Raw genomic sequence first — 22,619 nt, 5'->3', positions numbered from 1 at the left:
CCACCGCCACACTCAGAGTATGAAAAGCCCATTTAGCTGTCATCCCCTGCTTTTGGCAGACTTTCAGGGAATGCCAACAAAACGTCTGAAATTGGAACGGCAACCCACCAAGTATATCCAAATCTTTCATCAAACTGTGCCTAGTTTAGAAGCAATATTATGTTAACATTACCCCCACCGTGGATTATTTCTAATGAAACCAATCTGCCAAGGTGAAATGAGAGCATGTGTCACAGAGAAGCATAATTGGATTGACCTGAAAACTGAATTTAAAAGTAAATATCCTTTCAATTAAAGATGAGCAGAAAGATTCCAGAAAATATGAAGACTTCTGACTCCTTTAAATCTGTGGCCTGTCCCTTAGACCAAAATATAATCAAATCTTTTAAGGTTTCTGAACGTAATTAGAATAGAAATTTGCAATTCTGCTTATTGAGTCAGAGTCCCCTGATGGCTAAGCTCTCCTAATTGCAGGTTAGCAAACTTCAAAGGCAGATCCAGCTCTTTCGAGCTAGCACAGTGCCATTCAGGATGTGGAAGATACCAAAGCAGTCTTTAAGTTCAACCTCTGAATTGTCATCATTTCCTTCCTCTCCTTCATTGCTTCATCATCTTTTACCTCCCTTTGTAGCCACCTCCTGCTAGAGCTCAGCATTTTCTAGACACCATAAGGGTTCTAGGAATATAAAGATGATTAAGACATAAGCCTTGGCATTGATTTGCTTTCATCCCAACCACCTCCCGTGCTCGTTCTTTCAGTCTCAAGTCAAATACCTCCTCTATGATGCTTATCCTCATTCACCCAGGAAGACTTAAAAGTTCCTTCTTTATGATTTAACAGCTCTTTGAACGTAAGCCCACTCCAATATTTATGTTGGATTCATTACAATGGTTAATTTACATAGTTCCTTGAAATCAATAATCAAGGTTTTTCATCTTGGTACCACAAGACACCACATAATATCTGGCACAAAATAGGTATTAAAAATATTTGTTGAATAAATCATTCTCCAATCCAATTATTCCCAAGTCGCCAAACATTCATTTCTACCTAAAGATGGTTCTGCTTCCCAAGTCCCTTTTCTTTACTGCTGTTAGTGCCCAACTTTGGCCCTCCATCACCTTTTACTGTGTCTGTTTCAAGTACATTTCTCATACACTTTTCTTACATACCTCAGATCCATGTCTGTCCTACAGAATTATCGAAAGCATATGTTTCAACCATCTTACTTCATTCATTAAATATTCTCTTCTAATTAGACAGTAAAAAGATGGTCTAATTTACATTCTCCAATCTATTTCTGCCCTGTCCTACCAAGTTCCCTGTGATCCTAAATAATTTATTCATATTTGTTATCTCTATGGCCTTGCTCATATGTCCCTAAAGTTTAGTGGGCCCTTCTACCCATGTTGAAAACCCAACTTACCTTTAATAATTTAGCTTGAAGATCCCACAAAAATCACCAAGTACAGGCTAGTAAGAACCTCATCTTTCAAACTTACTAAAGTAATTTGCCACCATCAAATCTAAAGGCAGAGCTAGAACTAATATCGAAGGCTCCTAACTCTAAACCTCTTTAAACTGGCCTTGTTGCCTTGCCTATAAACAGGATGTTCAAATCATGTGTGGTTCAATGTTAAAGAGAGTTAAAGAGGGCATGATGAACAATCACACTGTTAATAATTACACCCAGACAACAAGTGTAAATCAGGACCTATGGTCAACCTACATCTAAGCCTCCTAAAGCTATGGCAAAACTTCATGGTCCCTGTTTAATAAAAAGCTCTACATTATCTAAGTTTTTCTCCTAATTACAGTCCATGAGATAATTAAGATGATTTGAGCCTTTAAAAAGTTATTTTGTATTCTGGTTCCCTATTTTAAAACAAAAACAACAATAAACATACACACACACACACAGGGCACTGTGAATAAGTTGTTTTCCTAGTAACTGCACAAGCTATTGTATATCAGGTATTTCTTGGGTTCTAGAGTCAGATACACCCATGTTAATGTACACAACTCTATCACTTATTCTGTAAGCCTCCCCACGAAGACAATGGGGCCTAACAGGACTTTTGGTTCATTCATTCTACAAATATTTGTAGTGTGCTTAACAAGTTTGAGATAGTGTGCTGGATACTGGGGATATAATGCTGAACAAATCACTGCTCTCCATTACAGACTAGTCAGACAGACAGATATGAAGCCCAAATGGATGTGCTATCCCAAGCAAAGATGAATGCTGCAACACTATACTACCACATAAGAAAAGACTCTGATCTATATTGTGAGGTCATGAAATGCTTGAGGACATGATTTTTATCTTGCGAGCTTAAGAGTGAATGTGACTGAACTAGGCAGAAGAGGAAAGGGAGTTTATTCCAGGAATAGGGAATAGCATGTGCAAAAGTCCTGTGTCCATGTGGAACCCAACTAATCACGAAACACAAGAAGGGCCCGTGTGACAGAAGCACACAAAGTGAGGAAAGAAATGGTGGGTGATGGAGTTACAGGGACCAGTACAAAAAAATGATTCTGTTGGTCATATTAAAGGTCTGTTTTTTGGCAAAGAGCAATGGAATATTAAAGACTTTTACATAGATAGTTGACATGGGGAAGAGGAAGGAGAAGACTGGTACCCATAATTAGATTTGCATTTGGAAAGATCACTCCTGTTGTTGCATGAATTGTGGGTTAGAAAAGGACCACAACACATGCAGGGAGACCAAATAGGAAGCTCTTACGGTTAACTCTGGGAAGCAGCAAGGGTTAAACAAGAAAAGGATGAAGGCAGACAAAATGCCAGAAGGAAAAAGAAAGGGGGCTAAAATTGACAGGTTTAGTGATGGTGGAGTAGATCAAAGATAATGGCAAAATTGACTCAACTTTCTGTCATTCTTTGAAATAGCAAACACTATTTTGCTATATGAGTTTACGGAGAGTTTATACGTTGTCTTGGATATCATGAGTCTAAGGTGGCCTTGAAACATGTGGGTGGTGATATTGAATAGAAATTTGGATATAGGGGCACCTGGGTGGCTCTGTTGTTTAAGCACCTGCCTTTAGCTCAGGTCATGAGCCCAGACTCCCTGCTCAGCGGGGAGTCTGCTTCTCCTTCTCCCTCTGCCCCTCCTTACCCCACTCATGCTCTCTCTCTCTCAAATAAATAAAATTAAAAAAAAAAAAGCAACATGCTACAAAGAGAAAGAAGACTCAGCCAAAGATGGAAGAGGCAATCCAAGAAGGTGTGGCATTTCAGAGTGATGGCAAAGGAGACAGGCCGTGGTATCAAACACTGCTGAGAGGTCAAGAAAATGTGAACTAAAAATCGACCATTGACTTAAGTAGCATGAAGATCATTAGTGGACTTAGTGAGCTACATTGGAGAAGTGAGAGGGCAGAAGCAAGGTGCAGGGTACAGAGGAAATGGAGGCGCCAAGTATAGACAGATTTTTTTTTTTTTTGAGAAATTTGGCTCTGAAAATTGGAAAGGATTAGACTATTGGAAGAAAAATAGTAAGAAGAAGCTGTAAGAGAAGACGTATAATATAAAAGGAATTTTAATTTAATTTAATTTTTTTTTTGCAGGTTGAATAAAGTTAAGCATGTTTAACTATTTATGAAAAGATCTCATTGCGGGGACTCATTGATAGTGTAAGGTCTCTGTAAAGACAGAAGAATGCAGAATCTGAAGCACAAGGTGAGGGTTTGACCTTAAGAGGAAGGACAGCCCAATCACGTAATTAGAAGTAAAGATGGGTTCTGCTATTGAGCAGTTACAGACTTGCTAATCCGAGTTTAAAGAAATTCCAATCTAATGGTTTCACCTGCCACTGAAAGTAAGAGAAGAAATCAAAAGCTCAGAGCAAAGGGGCTTGAAACATGGTCAAATGTTGGGGCAGAGTGACGGTGGTCATTGTAGAAGGTCATTAAGAGAGCTGATGGGCCAGATGGAGGGCTCATATGAGGAACGATCATGAATGTTGTGACTCCACTATGTCCCTGTCATGTGGCTTTCTCTCTAGACCTGGAAAAGCAGAAGGTAAGGTTAGGATTTTGCCATATCAATGTGGGACAACGGCAGGTGATCAAGAAAGTAGGAAGTGGACTAGAGCAAGTCTGAGGACTGCCACTGAAGCTCTGCTCTACCAAGTAGCCCTTTTCCTGACATCCCAGAGTTGCAATGAAGGCCAAAAGCTGAGGACTCAATTACCACTTTTAAGCCACATTCTAAAGGGAGTGTCCACCACAGGCAGCCAACAACGGGAGCCAGGCTCTTGTCTCCCTCCCTTTCCCTACTCCTACCACCAGGATTTATTAAGAAGAGATGGAACAGGCTCTAGGACCATGGGATTTCGTTCTTAACCCCCATCACTACTACCAAACATACGCAAGCATCTACACACACCTCATCATTTTAAAAAAGAAAAGACTGAACAGGAGAGGTGTAGACTTACTGAAGGATGCAGAAATGGTCAGGAAGTTCTGGTCTTTGGTCATAGAAGGTGACTTCACCCCCCATGAGTTATCTCCACTTCAACACATCAGTTACATCAGCCACACATGTGACTTGTAACATGCAGGTAGCCTGAGTTCACATGAAGCAAGTGTTACATAAGAAACTGTGAGCTTTGCTGAATAGCCCAATCTATTGTTGTTTCTCTCTTTCTTAGGCTTGTGTCCCTCTCTCATGCTTCTGAGTCAGTAATTGTGCTTTCTCACTTCCCAAACTCAGCAAGTGGAACAGAGATATGGGCCAAGGGTGGAAATGTCTAGCAAGATTCTCTCTTATAGCTGCTTTTCATCTGCAGCTCACATTTGCCCAGATGAACCAAGTGACAGATGCTCTCCCCACCTTCCTCTTTGCCAGTGTGAGGGGACAGAAGGTGAGGCTGGTCCCCTTTTTGTCTTAAGGGAATTGGAGCTTCACTTCACAGACAGCAACTTGGTCCTTGGAGGCACAGGAGGTGTTACCTTTGGAAGGCTTACACTCAATATTTTCTGACTGCAAGTACGTCACCCCATTCCTGGATCTGGGGGACATGGCACCTCTCCCAGGCTCAGAAAAGAGCAAGGGATTACTGCCAATATTTCAGTCCCACTGGTGTGATGAGATCTCACCTTAGTGCAAATCCATCACTGAGCTCCAAAGCAGTGACTTCCTCTCCCTTTTCCAAAACCAACACTCAAATATTTGATGAGTCATTGGTTCCCTGACATTTGTAGAATATACTTGAACTGCTCCCAGAGGGAGGAAAATTATACCGTGATCACACCACACTCTGACTCTCCTTTGCCCCCCCTTCCTCCAACCTCTACAAGTGAGGATTCTACAAACTTCACAGTGGAAGCCTCTGGAGCGCCTCTCATCTAACTCAGCTGAATGAGCTGGTCTGTGGGTTTGCAAAAAAGAAATGAACTAGGTCTCTCACCAGCCTCACGCAGGATCTGGACACTAAAGTTTATACTTATAACTGAGAAATCTCAAAAGGAATTCAATGGGACTAGTTGCTAGATTAGTATTGGTTATGTGTTTGTTCATTGCTGCACTTGAAGGGTGTGGGTGGCCAGATTAGAGTTAGTCAAAGACCAGTAGGCACTAATGAGGGAGCCAGGCACTGGGAGGGAGCTAGTAGGAAGGTATGATTGTGACCAGGAAGGACATAGATGAGATGAATTAATGGAGGTGGGAGTGTGGCAAAAAGAAGTTGAAGAGCTCTGAGATGAAGCAGCTAATGACAGAGGTGAAAGGGTGCTGTGTTGCTAAGACTGTTTTCTGAGTCTGGGATTGATTCATGTAACTTAATCTGGAGAAGGACAAAATGACCAACTCCTGTGTGAGTCTGAACTCTTTCAGTTATATGTTCAATTCAAGCCCAAACTAGCTGAAGTAAAAAAGACATTTGTTGGCCCATGTTACTGAAAAGATTAGTGGGTAATGCGTACCTAACATGCTTGCCTTAGGCAGGGGACCCTGGTTGTTTCTCTTTACCTCACTCTGTGTCCACTATAATACACCATATCTGGAGTGGTCTTTTCTCCAGGAAGAAAGAAGAATATCCCGGTTCAGCTTTACATCCTCCTGGGTTCAAGTCTAGTGGGAAAGAGAGTCTCCTTTCTGGATGTTCCAGCCAAAGTCCCACTATGTCTCATTGGTCCTGATTAAGTCACACGCCATTCAGAATCACACACTGTGCCCAGGGAAAAACAAATCAAAATTGGTCAGACCTGAGTAACATGCCCATACAACTGGAGTGGATCCATATCACTCAAATTCCATGAACTCAGAGAGGGATAAATGAAGGTGGTATCTTAGAAGGAGATTGGAGTGCTGCTACCCAAAGGAGTAGGGGTGGATCCCAGCAGCCAAAGGCACTGTAAATTTTCCTCACAGTTTACTGAGTCTTTTTTATAATCTCTATATTCTGATAGCTTCAAAGAAGATCAACAAGAGTCAAATAGTCTGATTTATGTAACAGTTTGAGTTGGGGTGTGTGTGTGTATGTGTGTGTGTTTGCAATAGACACTGCTAAGCTTCATGTCAGCTTTATCTCAGTTATCTAATAGAATTCTCATAATGATCCCTTGAGATAGGTGCTTTATTAACCCCATTTTACAGATAGGAAAGTGAGGCTTGGTGAAGTTAAGTGACTGTTGCAAGTTCTCATGGCTAATAAGTAGACGAGTCAATATTCTCAACCAGGCCAACCTAAGCTAGAGATCGTACTTGAAATCTGGTCCAGAGTTTTCACTTTAGAGATTATTAAGAGAAAATCCCTGGGGGACAAGATGTCTTGCTCATAGTCAGGTAGGGAAGATGTGTAAAGGACCTATATAATTTAAAATCACATATAAGAGCAATGGTGCCCAGCTCACTGCTAAAAATCCCTTGAATTTATTTTGTCTCAAAGTTAAAGGAAAACAAAAACTTGACTACAAAGACAAAATGTCACTGGGCTCTAGATTTCAGTCCATCCTGCTGGGTGAGTCAAGTCTCTCCAAGCAGCCAACTAGGAAAGAAAAAATACAAAAGGAATAAAGGTCAAGAGGGAAGTGTGAGGAGAGATGGGTATTGAAATGTCCAGCCATTGGCAATGGCCCTGGGCAGCAAAAATCTAAAAGCAATTTATGTTATACATATTTGGTTAAGTAAGGTAATTTGATGTTCTTCTCTCCCTATGAAAATCATTTAAAACTCCTTGTTCTTAGGCATTCATCCATTCCTGGGACATTTATCAAGTTCTTAGTGGACAGTAGGAATACACTGATGCATAATGGAGATTTTTTTTTTTTATTTAAATTCAATTAGCCAACCAATGGTACATCACTAGTAATGGAGATCATGATCCAAATAGCCCCAGCCAGGGAGGAACCAGTGGCAACTCACTAAAAAGTGGCAAGATAAATGTCATCTCTTACTTTGATAGATTGGGATGGGAACACGAAGATGGGAATAAATAACCTTGACTTTGGAACAAACTATTGGTAAAGGTTATATAAAGAATTCTACATTTAAATTGAGTTGACAAAAAAAAATTAAAAAAAATAAATTGAGTAGACAAAGATCCAGAGATTGGGGGGGAGTGGGATATAAAGTTTAGAAATTCAAAGTTACAAAATTCTAATCATTGAATTAGACTAGAGAGATCATCCAACTTGCTCTCATTTTACATTTGAGACAAGGCACGTAATTCCAAAAATTAGTGGCAGCATAAGATGAGAACCTTAGTTTTCAAATTCATGATTTAACCTCAGGCTTATCTTGCTGCTGATTCATTGAACCAGACATAATACTAGGTGCTGTATATTCATTACCTCTAGTTTTCACAATAGCCAAAGAGGTACCTATGACCATCCCTATGTTACAAATGAGCTGGCCACAATGTGAGAAACATGTCTGAGAACCAGCACATGGCGGAGCCCAGACTTGAACCCACAACTGATTTCAAAGCCATAGGGTCTTTCCTCATGTCACTGATTCAAGTTGTTTATGCGAAAGGGGACATCGAAGTGGCTGGACTCATTTGACCAAGTGGGAAACCAGGTTTCAGCAAACAGGGGGAACAGGACAAAAAAACTTCAGGTTTCTGGCTGAGGTGTTTTCGTGGCCCAGAGTGGATGTCACCAACACAGAGAAGAAACACAGTTCTCATTTCAGGAAGCCATAAGTTGTGAGTGAGTTGTGGGCCTCTAGATTACCATTAGATCTTCATCTCAGCCCAGTTTTTCACCCATAATGACATTAACTATCTCAGAGGGTGAAGAGAGAATAAGGTTCATCAGTCACTCATCTATCACTTGATGATAAGAGACCCATCCGAAGCACTGTGTGAAGTGCTCTGAATAGATAATGAATGAGATAAGATCTGCCACTTTGGAGATGGGAGAGATAAAGAGATTAAAGTATGACACTGGCATTAGTTACTACCGAGATGGCAAACAAAAAGCCCTATGGAAGGAAAGAGATGAAAGATTATTGAAGATAATTAAATGAGCTATTTAAAATGGCAATGCCTTTCCAAAGGCAAAGTACTAATAGAAATGTAAAAATAATGTAAACCAGCTCCTCATGGTTTGCCCAAAACTTTCCTGGTTTTAGTACTGACAATCCTTCAGTCCAAGGCATCTTGTCACTCCACATGGGGGTCAAAGTCAAATGCCTAAAGACAAGCAGAGTAAATTGATATAGTAGGGCAAGCTGGAGAAAAACAAATGCAAAAAACAATTAAAAATGGAACTTGTACTCCACCTAGAATGGAAAGAACAATGGGATGGGTGGTGATCCAAAGCAGCAGTTAGGAACTATCCAGCCAGCCACCTGTTTCTATCTGGCCAAAAAACTAAGAACACTGACCATTTTTCATGGTTGGGAAAAAACCCAAAGAACAATATTTCTTGATGCATGAAAATGAAATGAAATTGAAATTTCAGTGTCCACAATCAAGTGTAGTGGAACAAAGCAAAGGTCTTTCATTGATGTAGTGCCCATGGTTCCTTTGGCTCTACGATGGCAGAAATGAGTAATTAGAGACTGGATGGCAAAACCTTTTATGGAAAATATTTATTTGTCAACCCCTGTTCTAGAGAATGATTGCCCTAAGGGCAGCCAAATAGGCTTCCACTGATTGTTGACAGAAACAATAGCTTACAAGAACTAAAAAACTTTTAACGTTTTAAGAGAAGTCAAAAAGCTGGATTTTCATGTGAAATTTGTTGATTTTCAAATTTGGCATCTAACTCATTTTTTAAAATATCCCATGGGCACAACAAAGCAATCTGTGCTTTGTATCCAACCTTCAGACTACCATTTTGCAAAGTGTGATGTACATAATGTGTTCTATGCTAACACTTACCCCAAGAGGTAGTTCTATTAGTTCCTTAATTTGAAGGCAAATCTATTACCACTGACTCTATCAATTGCTTTCAATTTCAAATGTGTTCGCAATGCAACTGCTTTACCCATTAGTGCCTTTCCAGGATTATCAAATCTTCTCAACAAACTGTACGAGCTTTTTCCCATCCTAAATAGAATCAAATCCTCCCTCAACTCTACCCCCAGCCTGCATTATTGTCTATTTATCCTATTTCTTATTTCTTCAAAGAGTAGTGTCTACTCACTGCCTCCAGTATTCTCTCCCATTCTCTCCTCAACCCAGTGCAATTTGGCTGTTTTTCAGGCCACTTCATTGTGCTTCCAGGAAGGTCAAAGATGACCACCTTATTGCAAAATTCAATGGATGCTTTCAAATTCCCGTCTAACTTCTCTCTGGCATTTGATGTCACTGACCACTTCCTCCATTTTGAAAGTGTCTTTATCCTTGGGTTTCATAATACCCACTGTTTCCTACCTCTCAGGCTGCTCTTTCCATGTCTTTCTTTTTTCCTAGCTCGATTTTATTCAAATAATATTTATTGAACACCTGGCATGTAGTAAGCATGGTGTTAAGCATTTTCCAAATGTGGCTGGTATATATTTCACTGCACAAGAAGTAAAACTTTATTTCCCTAAAATACATTTCATTTCTAATCTATGTGTCCAGCTTACATGGCTTACATCATGTTTTCATTCAGTCTTTCTTGAGGTTCCCATCATCCCCCCCAAGGGTCATACCAGAATCTAGTACATGAAAAGTGATGTGAGTTCAATTGGCATGCATGTCTTCACTGTGCATGTGTCTAGGTCCCTTGAGGTTTGTTGATCTCCTGTTTCCAAGCTCTGGCCAGGACCCCCAGGGCCTAGGGTCCCAATTCTCCGAAAGGATCACATAGCACATCCTGGAATGTGACCACATGCTCAGACCCACAGACTTCTCTCCAATTCTGAATCCAAGGAAAGGTCCCCCCAACTCTTCTCTCTGTCTGTCTCTGTCTCTGTCTCTCTCTCTCTCGGCACTCTAAAGGCTATTGCTTTTCACCTCTTCAGTGGATTTCTGTTTCACAAAAGACAGGAAATCCATTCATTTCAGACTGTTTCTGCTTCCCACCACTACTCTGCAAAAAGATCCAAAGCCAAGAAAATACTTTAAAAGGGCATGTCTTCCTTGGTGGGGAATGGAGAAAAAAAGGAAGGGAAAAATTTACCAAATTATGTTTCAATGAGATTTCCTGCCATAATTCTTACACCAACTCTGAGAAGTAGGTATTATTATCACTGTTTTACAGATGAAAAAATTTAGAGTTTATGTTGCCCAATACCATGTAACTGCAAATCTCCAGCTTAAAAAAAAAACAAACAACTTTATTTATTTATTTGAGAGAGAGAGTGCAAGTGGGGGAAAGGGCAGAGGGAGAAGGAGAAAATCTCAAGCAGTCTCCTCCATCAGCACAGAGACCCCACGCGGGGCTCGACCTCTCAACTCTGAGATCATGACCTGAGCTGAAATCAAGAGTCAGATGCTTAACTGACTGTACCACCCAGGCACCCTGGCAAATCTCCAGCTTTTAACCATAGCCTGATAGGGCCTGTCCCCTTGCCTCCAGCCTGAAATGCTGGTGGTCTTCCTTTTCCAGAATGCTGCTGAAGGTCTCAAGCGTTCAATCACTCAATGGAACACTGGTCAGCACTTGAGGCTTTGTGGGAGGAAATACCTAAAGGCAGGGAAGGAGCCATCTGAAGGAATTAGAGGGAACAGGGCCCAGTGTCACACAAGTACTGGAGTATTGCCTGCTCCCAATAGCCAGAGTGCAAAATTTCATAGGTCAGGGACATCATTTCCATTTTTATATTCCAGCCCAAACTGAACATCCCTGCTAAGAGGGGTCAAGGGCATGGGCTTCCTAGAAATGCAGCCCAAACAGGAACTCCTGCCACCGTTGGTGGGGCCTCCAGCAATGCTCTATTTACCCCAGCCTACAAACTCAAACATCTAAATCTGGTTCCTCACTGTCCCATACCGTCCCTCTACTCAAAGCCATGGGAGAATTCCCATTGCCTTTACCACTTCCCACCCACAAGGCAGCCCGGTCCTGACTCAGCAAAGACATAGTGAGAGACAGTTGAAGGGAGAGAAATCCAAACAGGAGGAATCATCTGGACCTCACTGTAGCCACCCTCTTCCCAACTGCCACGAGGAATAATGGGCACTGGATTGGGGGGTTGTGTCTCTTGGGCAGTTCTACAAACCCAGTTGGCCCCAAACCTTACTTTTGTTTAGAGATTTTTTTTTTTTTAAAGTCAACTCTCCTAAAAACAATTCCAAATGTTTTTGCTCTTGGGAAACTATGTGGCTGTTTTCCTGGTTTACACTATTTACAATGAGCTCATTTTAGAGAGGCAGTTTCGGAATCCATCCACTAGCACAGGACCACCATGCTAGCAAGCCGTTGGCAACTTGCTCAATGAAAGCATGAATGGACTAAGGTCTCAATATAAAAAAATAACAAATATCCCCAACTTAAAATAGTCTTTCAGGCCTCATTTTAATAGAGCCCCTGTCCATTCAGGGACTTTTGTAAATAACCCCACAATTAATGACATGTGTTTGTCGGCAAAGCCACTCACCTGAAATACAGAGTTGTTGATGTTCTCTCTGGGGATGAAGTTTATTTATGAGAAAGAAAGATTGGACCTAAGGATAAAAATAGAGCAGCAGGACTCAACTAAATTTGCAACTGCTCACCCTAAAAGCCTCGCGTATAACCTATTTTGAAAAGAGTTCACTTTGAGGTGACATAGAAATCTAGCTAAGCAAGGAGATTGCAACTATTGCCACTATTAACAAAAAACAGAGTTGACCCTTCTCTTGTAATGTTCCTGTTGGAAAACAGCATTATAGCACTTAATAGGTATCAGGTGTATTTTCTGTGGAATTACGTTTAGAGCATACCATGTCATTGTTGCATATCTCTGTCAATATACTGAAATCATAAATCAGATTCTGTCACACCTCTGCTTGACACTTCTTTATTTTCCATTGCACTTAGAACCGAATCCAAATGCCTCAGTGGGCCTCTAAGGATCTGCTCACCTGGTCCCTATCCACCTCGCCGCTGGGAAAGACAGGTGTACCTGTCTTTCAGATCCTCACACATTCCTAGATCTTTCCCACCTCCAGTCCTTGGTCACGCTTTTCAATTCGGCCCCTGCTCTCCTCATCTTCTAAGTTTTGGCTGTAACGTCATCTGCAAGGCTCTTCTCTTTCTACCCCTTGTCCCTCTGCACCTGTTTAATTCCTTCACAGCACATATCACAACCACAGCATCTGGAATCATGTCTATCTTTTACAGTGTTATCCCCAATAGCAAGTATAGGTACCAGCATGTAGCAAGTGATCAATACATCGTATTGACTATCAAGTGAATAATGAGTCCTATTCCAATTCATTTCTACAGTATTTTCGCCCTAGCCCAAACTACAAAGCCCAATGCGAGTATTCTTCCCCATTGCTATCCTCATTTTTCTCCTTTCCATAAAATCTTCCCTGAACTCATTTCTCAGTGTTTAGAGACAAGGCATACGAAGGGTCAGAGATGTACCTAGAACATAGCGGGCGCTCAGTAAATACGGCAATCTTTAGTATCATCGTGTTCACTTCCTCCCAGGAATTCTGACAGCTGGTGTCCAATCATCACTTTTTTCTCTTACCACCTTCGTCATGTTTCCCATATCCTAGTAAAATCTCTCCTATTTCTGTTGTAATGTGTTTTTTATTTGACACAATGTTTTCCTTCTTAAATAAATTTATTTTTAAAGGAAACTTTATAGAAATTAAACACCCATTTCACTGACCATAAAAGGGGCACTATGAAAAAATTAACATAATGAAAACAAAGCAATATGCTGTCCTCTTTTCTTTTTTTTTTTTAAAGGCGGATTAGCAACTATTTTAGAGATGTGAGGACACTAATGTCATCCTTTCTCCAAGACACAATCAGGACTGAAAATCTCTGAATGACTTCCTCACTCTGTGTCTCATTACTTAAAGCTGTGTCCACCTACAGTCACCCCCACCTCCCCTTCAGACCCCTGTCATATTGTATTATTACTAACACTTTTCACTTGGCATTTATTATTTTCTACATGAATGGGTTAATTACACTTTTATAGCTATACCCCATCCCACTGTCTTATTTCTCTTTATATCCTCCATAGTTCATAGGTTGACTTTATACCAAATACATGCTTAAGAAAGTCTCAGTTGAGTTGAATATTTAGAGCTTTGAACCAACTTATCAGTAGAACCTACTCCTCCAAAAGTCAAAATATTTTTAAAAGAGATTGGTGAGAGAGAGTATTCAGGAGATCTTCTGGTTCCCCTTGTCCTCTGCCCTCCTGATTTCTCAGAGATGTGTACCTAAACTATCTCATCCAGGCCACTGTGGTTGAATATCATGGATATCCCTTTGACTATATGTATTCTATTCAGCAAGGAAGAGGGCTCAATACAGAAAAATGTATACCTTTCATGCATGAATATACCAGAAACAAATACTCTAATTTATAAGTGAAACGAAGGCCAAGTAAACCAGAAAAAAACTGAATGTGTGATTTATTATATTTAAGATTGGTCTATAAGGCTTAAATATGTCTGTCATAATTAACAGTAAATGAATGCAACTTTACAAAATCAGTATTTCGATACAGTACAGGACTAAATGTGGCAACTGTGCATTGGAAAATTAATATTTCCTCAATGCAAATATCAAATTTGCAGCACCATTTAGAAGCTTCCACTAAAAATGCAAGCTGCAGTATTTATTACAAGCTCTACTCAGAACACGAGACTACCTAAATCAAGCATTAGAGAAAAACAGTGGAGTCATTCAGGCATAATATGTCAGATTTGGTACAGGATTAAAATACTAACTTTTTTTAATGTCCTGGTTTCAAATTAATAAATACAAAAACAATATAAAAATATACACCAGTTGATAAGACTGCACTGCAGATGATCAGATAGTTAGATCTCACTCTCGTACGTATGCAGGTATGTCTTTAGTGTCAGAATTTCTGGATAGCTGCGGCTCGTCTTTCGGAAGAAATCCAGACTGGTGAGCTGTTCGATGTCCCGCACCCGAGCTGTGTGCATCTTTATGAGTTCTTCCACCCACTGCGACTCGTCCTCTGAACTCTGCAGTGGAAACAGAATACAATCAGAGCCAGACTCTTCCAGAGGAGATTCTCCAAACGGTCAATTTTCTTCAAGTCCACAAATGAGCCCTCCATACTCCTGCACCCAGAGCCAGTGTGTCTTTTTCCTTCCTGGCTTCCCCGGCTGCTCTACCACATTCCTGTTGGGAACATGCCACAAATACCTGCCCTTGGCTGTAAACGTTTTCAACAGCAATTAGCTGTACCAAATAAATGAGACATGTGGTGTGAAAGGGCATTTGACTCAATAGGTTCTCAGAACATAAATCAAAATTACAAAAACCAAAAGTCCTGGAGAATTCAGCAATGTGTTTCTTTCCCCGCTGCTGTCGAACTACACAGGGGAGCACAGAGCACAAGTAATTTGAAATGCTCTTCTGACTTCTAAGGAAAGTGAAGAGCTGATGCCTAATGCACAAAATCTCATGGGTGCGTTCCTGGTCTTTTGAAAGAACCCACAATATCAAGTACATCGTCTATCAAATTGCAATGAATTGATATTTGAATAATGAGTTCCGCTTAAAGCTGCTCAGTAGCTACACCTGGTACTTTGGAGCCCAAGAGGCCTAGGCTGGAATTGTGGCTTTATGACTTCCTAGATAGGAGACCTTGGCCAAGCTACTTAACCTCTCTAGGCTTTCTTCATTGGTTCACAAGGAAAATAATGCTTACTTCAGCAGCTCCCTGGACAGTAGGAAGAAGAGGAGAAAAAAGGGGGCGGGGTGGACAAAAGATAAAGTAAGGAAACAATGTCATGGAAAAAGGAAAGAAATCTCTTTCTGTCTTAGCTATTTGCCAAGATGGCCCCATTGGCACAAATTCCAATGAAAGACATCCGGATGTCCCACACCAAATAATTTATTCATATCTAAGATGAAAGTAGAAAGTCATTCAGGAGTAGTTCTTTACATTTTAAAAATATCTTCTTTCACTTTTGAGAGAAAGAATAAGATCTGAGAGCCCTGAGAATTCTGGGGGAAATGGCTACATTCATCAGTAGACCTGAGGCAGGAGGGCCTTTGCTCCCAGAATTTCAATGGCTCCCAAGAGCCGTTCTACAAGTTGAAGGGCGGCTGTGTATCTGAGGGCTGAGTATGTTCAGAAATGCCCTTGCCCAACTCCTTCACCACCCATGGTCTCAATGAACTCCCCACCAAAGCCCGAGAACCTGCAATGGGTTTTCTCGGAAAGCTCCAACCCACACAGACCTGGACAGGGAGCTAGAGCAGCTTTTGCCAATGCTAAATATGTACCACGAGGGTGTTGGTTCAGGAAACTGATGCCTGGCTATCCCGGGCAAAATGAAGAAATAGGAAGAAATTGCTTTGCAGGCTGGGGAAGTAAGGAGTTTAACCCTGCATGCCCCACCCTCCTAACCCAAGCTAACCAAGTTCTCTGCGATTCACAGGAAGAGACAGACCTAAATATAACTCTGCCCACAACGGGACTGACCAATCCTCACTGTGACCATATAATTAACGAAGTAGGAGGTCTCCAAATGGATCAGGACCCCCTCAGAGTAAGCAGAGTGAGCATGAAGCTATATTTTGGGAGAATTTTCATATTCAACTCTTTATTTGATTTTTCAGTGGCCTAGTTTTTCTTTTGTAAATGCAATCATCCAAATATACAGACAAAGGGGTGAAAAGGTTTTTCCTAATTTAAATAGTGGCCAGCTGGGATTATAAGAATTCAAAGAAAAAAGAAATTGTCTTTTGCTATTTCTTTCCTTGGAAAGTAATTTGCCAATTTCATTTGAAGGGCATTTTCTTCTGGTTCTCACACGCAAAAATCTCGCTTAACACTAGTCATTAGGAAATACTGGCCATGCAACACAAGAAAATATCTTCTGCCTGATGCAAGCTGGCAATCCACAGAAATATTTGCTAGAGGAGACTCTGGTGTGAAATGCAAAACTAATAACATTCAAATAAAAGTTCATGCACACCTAGGGAAGGAAAGGAAACACTTTAAAAATAAATAATTTAGAAGATAAATGCAAAAGCCCACCCGTCAACTTGCTTATTGTCTTTCTTGCTATGGACATTTACTCTTCATCTGCCTTTTCTTCCTGAATTTCTCCTAAGTAAGTTTGTGAATTCAAGCTCCAGCAGTTTTAAGGTGACCTTCAAAGCAAGGACAGGTGTCTGTGCAGGCAGCATAAGAATAAGACATATGCTTGCCATAAACTCTCCAAGAAATATCTCTAAGCTCTAAGCAGAGTCAGGAGCCAGAAAGGAGAGGAAGACCTGTGAGGACATCTGTAGATTTCACTGGTCAGTTCTACAATTTGGGGGGCTAAAGAATGCCTTTGAACTGAGTGTCCCATCACCAAAGTCCCTTGACGACAGACACACTTGAACATATACTCCCCAGGAATCTAGGTGTACCTTAAGTGGCCTACTATCATCTGGAATGTCTTTGTAGTCTTCTGTCTTAAAAATGCACGCAATACCTACTTTGCACATAACAAAATAAACTGTATAACTAGTTGGCTGTTGGAGCTTTGTACTTCAGAATGTAAATGTACATCAGTTTTTATATATTTGTGAATTCATCTGTGGGAGGAGTAAAGGAAATCGAAGAGTATTTAATGATTAATGTGGTTTTCTTTTCATTCTATAAAGATTTGAAAATATATTTTTATATTATTTTACTTATTTGGAATTCACAGAACACACTTAAGTGATTAGGATATAACAAAATTACATTTACCATTTTTGCAACTTTTTTGTTTTCTAGGCCTTTTTATTTCTAAAAAAGATGAAAACAAATTCTTGATTGTAATTACTTTAAAAAAATGCATGACAATTTGCAATTTCACTCTATAATATATGGGTTTAGTTTTTTTTTGCAAAAAATTTCACCTCCCCATAAGTTTTTAGTAAAACTGAAGTCCGAAGAAAGTATATCATGCTTTGCAGAGGCCTTACATCCCCCTGGTACACCACTGGCTACTCTCGTGGTTATGAGTAAACAAAATGGAGGAGGTCAAGCCAGTAAGTTAATGACAGCCTGCCTTTCACTTGCAGTCCCCCCTGCTTCTCCACCTCCCATCAAATTATTGACAAGATCTTATTGATCCTTCAGTATAATACTGCTACCTTCCACCCTCTTTTTTAAATTTCCAAGACCACAACCTCACTTCCAGTTCTGTGACCTCAAACCCGTGAATCTTGCCAAAGCACTTTGAGCACCATGCTTGTCCCCTTCCAACTTAAATTTATCTCCCTGAAGCAGAGCCCAAAATGCTGCTCTTAGGTGTCGGCATTTTCCATGGCTACCTAATGCTGGTGTGATTGGGAAAGTTTCTAAGGTCCCAAGGTCCTGCTATGGAAATCTGATAAACTTTAAGGAGGATGGGCTTTTGAAGTCAGAAGGCTTGAATCTAAAGTTCTACTCTCCTACTAACTAACCAGGTAACAACGTATCATACTTTTCCTTTATTACCTAGAACTTTCACAACAGTGAACGCAACGGGATTGGGGGGAAGACCATATAAGCCTGCCTGGTGGAGTAAAGAGATGATTAGAAATAATCTATGTGACCATGAGAGATGATGGACTCTGAAAAACAAACTGAGGGTTCTAGAGGGGAGGGGGGTGGGAGGATGGGTTAGCCTGGTGATGGGTATTGGGGAGGGCACGTTCTGCATGGAGCACTGGGTGTTATGCACAAACAATGAATCATGGAACACTATATCTAAAACTAATGATGTAATGTATGGGGATTAACATAACAATAAAAAAATTTGTGAACTAAAAAAAAAAAAGAATAAAAAAAAAAAGAAATAATCTATGTGGAGGAACTGCGCAGTTCTTGGCTCACAACACGGACTCAGAAAAGGGCTGCAATTATTACCTCTGCCACTACGGCCACTATAACTACTACTTTTATTTTAAATTTGATTCCAAGCAACTTTTAAAACCTTATGTCCCACTATTACCCTCATTTCCAATATTCTGGTCAAGCTTCATTAGCTTTCTTGGCCATATTTCAAATTTCCATTTTTTTCCTGTATTGCTTTGGGTATATACACAGCCTCCATCTTCACCCACAGCTGAAGCCATAGTCCAACAGCTACCTTGTCCATGAAGCTGATAACCTCTGGCAAAGCTATTTTTTTTAAATTCGATTAGCCAGCATATAGTACATCATTAGTTTTTGATGTTGTGTTCAATGATTCATTAGTTGCGTATAACACCCAGTGCTCATTCTTAGGGCTCTTTGCCTTTTGTAGCCGTTTCTGCACCTGTTTTATTTGCTCTGGCCCACCGCAGACCCCTGGAATAGTAAGTACGTTTAACAGACTGCTGTTTCTCCCAGAGCGCCTTACACAATTTAGGAACTGAGTAGGACTTGTGACTAAATCCCTCTTCCGTAGATTACATCCTTGCTCCTTCTATTCTATAAAGCAAAATCATGGGGACTATTACTTCTAAAATCAATCTTGGAGCACAGCCTTTCTGTCACATTAAAGAGATCTGGGGAAGTGAGGTGAACTGTCCCCAAGTGTAGGCAGAATGAGTACAGGGCCAGGAGCCCACTGCATGGTTCCAATCCCCGCCCGGGGCTTTCTCATGACGCCTTCCTGCCTCCATGGACGAGTCATCTGTGCTATTTGAGAATGGGGTGACCTGTTACAACTGCTCTCATAACTAGCAGTAGATGAAAAATCTGATTTATAAAGTATATATGCCTGTGTGTACGTGTCTTTAAAAAAAGTTTTTATTAGAGACACTTTCAAACATCCACAAAAGTAGAGACTAATATAAAGAACCCCTGTGAATTCTTACCTAGTTTCAACAATTATCACAATGTTTGCTCCTTTCATCCTACCTTTACAAAGTATGTCTCTTGCAAAAGCAAAAACATTTGGGCACTTTGATCATTTGACAAAATCACACCCATAATTAGAACTACAATAAATGTACACCCCCATGCTCCTCCTCCCCACCCCCTTACACTGAAAATTGAAAGCCATTCAAACACAAAGCTCCCAGGTGATAAGCAAAGTTTTGTTTGGGTCTTTTCTTCTTTCTACTTGGTTACAGTGTATCATCCAAATGGCTTATAGTAAGTGTGTAAGAGTTTACCAGTGGGAATCTAAATTAAGAAACAAAGATGACTCATTTTAGTGGACCCTGTCTTTGAACTCACATTGCAGCTCTCCTCATTGTCCGGTCTGTGAGGGAGGACGAAGGAGGAGACGGACAGGGGGCCGTCACACTTGTCGGCAGGCTGAGTGAAATCCAGGCAGCTGGTGATGATGCTGTAGTAGTGAGTTGGTACGGGAATAGAACTGCCCTCCACGTACCTGGAGCGGGAAGGAAAATAAAATGACCATCGATGTAGTAGCTTTCTTTTTAAAATGGTGACCAATGAATATTGCCTAAGTCACTAAAATTAACTCCCATTCAACGGAATCATTTTTCACTTCTAAGCACTAGCCTACTTCTGTATTTTGTTTTTTTTTTTTTTTAAAGATTTTATTTATTTATTTGAGAGAGAGAGAGAGAGAGAGCACATGAGAGGGGGAGGGCCAGAGGGAGAAGCAGACTCCCCGCTGAGCAGGGAGCCCTATGCGGGACTCGATCCTGGGACTCCAGGATCATGACCTGAGCCGAAGGCAGTCGCTTAACCAACTGAGCCACCCAGGCGCCCCATACTTCTGTATTTTGAACATAATGCTTTTGCTGCCTGGAATCCCCTCTTTCTCTGGACCTGGCAGAGTGGAAATGAAATTCTAGGCAAAGAAAACAGCTTGAACCAAGACTTAGAGGCTGGACATGATGAACAGATCAAGATAGTAGAAACGTAAGGCTGGAAGAGTCAATAAAAAGCCATAATTTGGGGCGCCTGGGGGGCTCAGTCCATTAAGTGTTTGCCTTCGGCTCAGGTCATGATCCCAGGGTCCTGGGACAGAGTCCCACATTGTGCTCCCTGCTCTGCCTCTCCTCCCCGCTTGTGCTTTCTCTTGCTACCTCTCTTTCAAATAAATAAATAAAATCTTTTTTTTTAAAAAAAAGCCATAATTTGGCAGCTTCTGAGGGCCAAGTTGTGGGATTTGGGCATTATTGTTTAGGGAGTAAGACCTCATCGAAGGTTTCTGTGCCAGGAAGAGTCATCATGAGATCCCACGTTTCAGGAAGATAGCTTGCACAGAATTGTGTAAAGTGGACCTGAGGGAGGAGACACTGGAGCTAGGGGAGTAATAAGCCCTTTCAAACCACAATGAGATGCTGAACTTGGTACAGAGAACTCATTTACTCAAGGAAATACTAAGGACTGATAAGCTAGTGATGAACCTAGAAATTAAAAAAAAAAAAAAAAAAAATCTTTTCCAGTAAATTGAAGTACAGAAACTCACAATTCCTTACCTGGTTTTCTATTATCTTAATTTTAATCATTTTCAAAATATATGATTGAAATGATAACAATTTTGGCTAAAAACTGTTAACAATGATCAGCAATAAAATAAATGTACGATTAAGATGAAATTTCTCTTATGGATGACAAAAAAGGGAGTAAGATAACTCCTATTTTATTAATTATATATATGAAAAAATAGCTTTTTATTCCTAATTATCTGTAAAGCACAATTAAACCCTCTCATATTTTATGCCACTCTCTGTTTCATGCATGTATAAAATTAAATGACTTCTAAAGAGGGGCGCCTGGGTGGCTCAGTTGGTTAAGCAGCAGACTCTTGATTTCAGCTCAGGTCATATCTCAGGATTCTGGGATTGAGCCCCATGGCAGCCTCCCTGGCAGGATTCTCTCTCTCCCTCTGCTTCTCCCCTGTATGCACTCTCTCTCTCAAATAAATAAATACATCTTAAAAGAAATAAATGACTTCTTATGAATTTATTATATTTGTATCTTCTTGCCTTCTCCACCAAACTTTAAGTTCCTTCTGAGCAAGTATGCCTTATCTTTTTATCTCCCCAACAGTATCATGGAGAAGGATAGGAACAAGTAGATTTGACCAAAGTCTATATGGAATTTCCTATTAAGATATACTGACCCAGGGGCACCTGGGGGGCTCAGTCGGTTAAGTGTCTGCTTTCAGCTCACGTCATGATCCCAGGGTCCTGGGAGTGAGCCCCACATCAGGCTCTCTGCTCAATGGGGAGTCTACTTCTCCCTCTCCCTCTGCCCCTCCCCCTCCACTCATACTCTGTCTCTCCCTTTCTCTCTCTCAAATAAATAAATAAATAAAATCTTAAAAAAAAAAAAAAAAGATATACTGACCCAGAAAATCTAAGGGATTCCAAAAGTCCCCCCCCAAAAAATGGAGATGAGGGAAAATTATCATCTTTCCACTGAAGAGTTGTTAAAGAATAAATGACAAATTTTTAAAAAATCTTTTGGTACATTTCTCTCATGCAATGGAAAAGTGCATTTATTTACCGCAAAACTCCATTCCCTTCCAACCACCATTACCACATTTAATCAAAGGTCCCAAAGCACTGAAGAAATCACAAGGAGATTCAAGAGCAAAAGATATCACGGGTATCAGCTCTTCTTGAGTGTGTGAATATTTGAAAAAGAGCCTTAAGTGAGCTCTTAGAATTTAAAAGTATACACTGAGTAGAAATGACAAACTTACTGTTTGATTTTGTCCTGTGTGTCATGTAAGCCATCGTAGTCATAGTCAAAAATTGGTCCACTTATCACATTAACTCCATTTCTTTCTGAAGCATATTTCTTCACCAATACCCTTTGGAAATAATTCCAGATTCCTGTGGGGGGGGGGGCGGGAAATCCATTCTTCATGAACAAAACTCCTTGCTGTGGTCAAATTCTCTTTAGGTTGCATTCTACAAGCCAAATGTCACAAGCCAAGAGACAGCAGAGCTGTTGCGATTCTTGAAAGGAATTTGCCCTGAAATACCAGCTGTGTGCATGTCATTTATGAATCAGCAGAGAGAAAGGTATGGAGACATTGGTAGGGGAATTTAGCTCACCTCGCCCAATAAGTCAGGGAAGGGTTCCTCACTGATGTGGCTCCTGAGTTCTGAA

The 22,619-nt window shown here is 40.6% G+C and overlaps 1 protein-coding gene across 10 annotated transcripts in view; it reads right to left on the bottom strand.

Annotated features, from left to right (window-relative positions):
- Positions 1-13,975: 13,975 nt before the first annotated feature.
- ENPP2 (ectonucleotide pyrophosphatase/phosphodiesterase 2) overlaps positions 13,976-22,619 on the bottom strand; it is a 144,641-nt gene continuing 135,997 nt past the window's right edge. For 9 of the 10 annotated variants that reach the window (XM_078072065.1, XM_078072068.1, XM_078072066.1 and 6 more), the window contains 3 exons: positions 22,207-22,339; positions 19,755-19,911; positions 13,976-14,574 (listed from right to left, as the gene is read on the bottom strand). In XM_078072065.1, the coding sequence (XP_077928191.1) occupies positions 14,404-14,574; positions 19,755-19,911; positions 22,207-22,339 (461 nt within the window). In that variant the 3' untranslated portion in view covers positions 13,976-14,403. The other variant, XM_078072070.1, reaches the window with a different exon arrangement.

Source organism: Halichoerus grypus, chromosome 5 (assembly GCF_964656455.1).
Source record: "Halichoerus grypus chromosome 5, mHalGry1.hap1.1, whole genome shotgun sequence".
Lineage (NCBI taxonomy): Eukaryota > Metazoa > Chordata > Mammalia > Carnivora > Phocidae > Halichoerus > Halichoerus grypus.
Note: the sequence above shows the minus strand (reverse complement) of the source record. Positions and strands in the feature narration are given on the sequence as shown.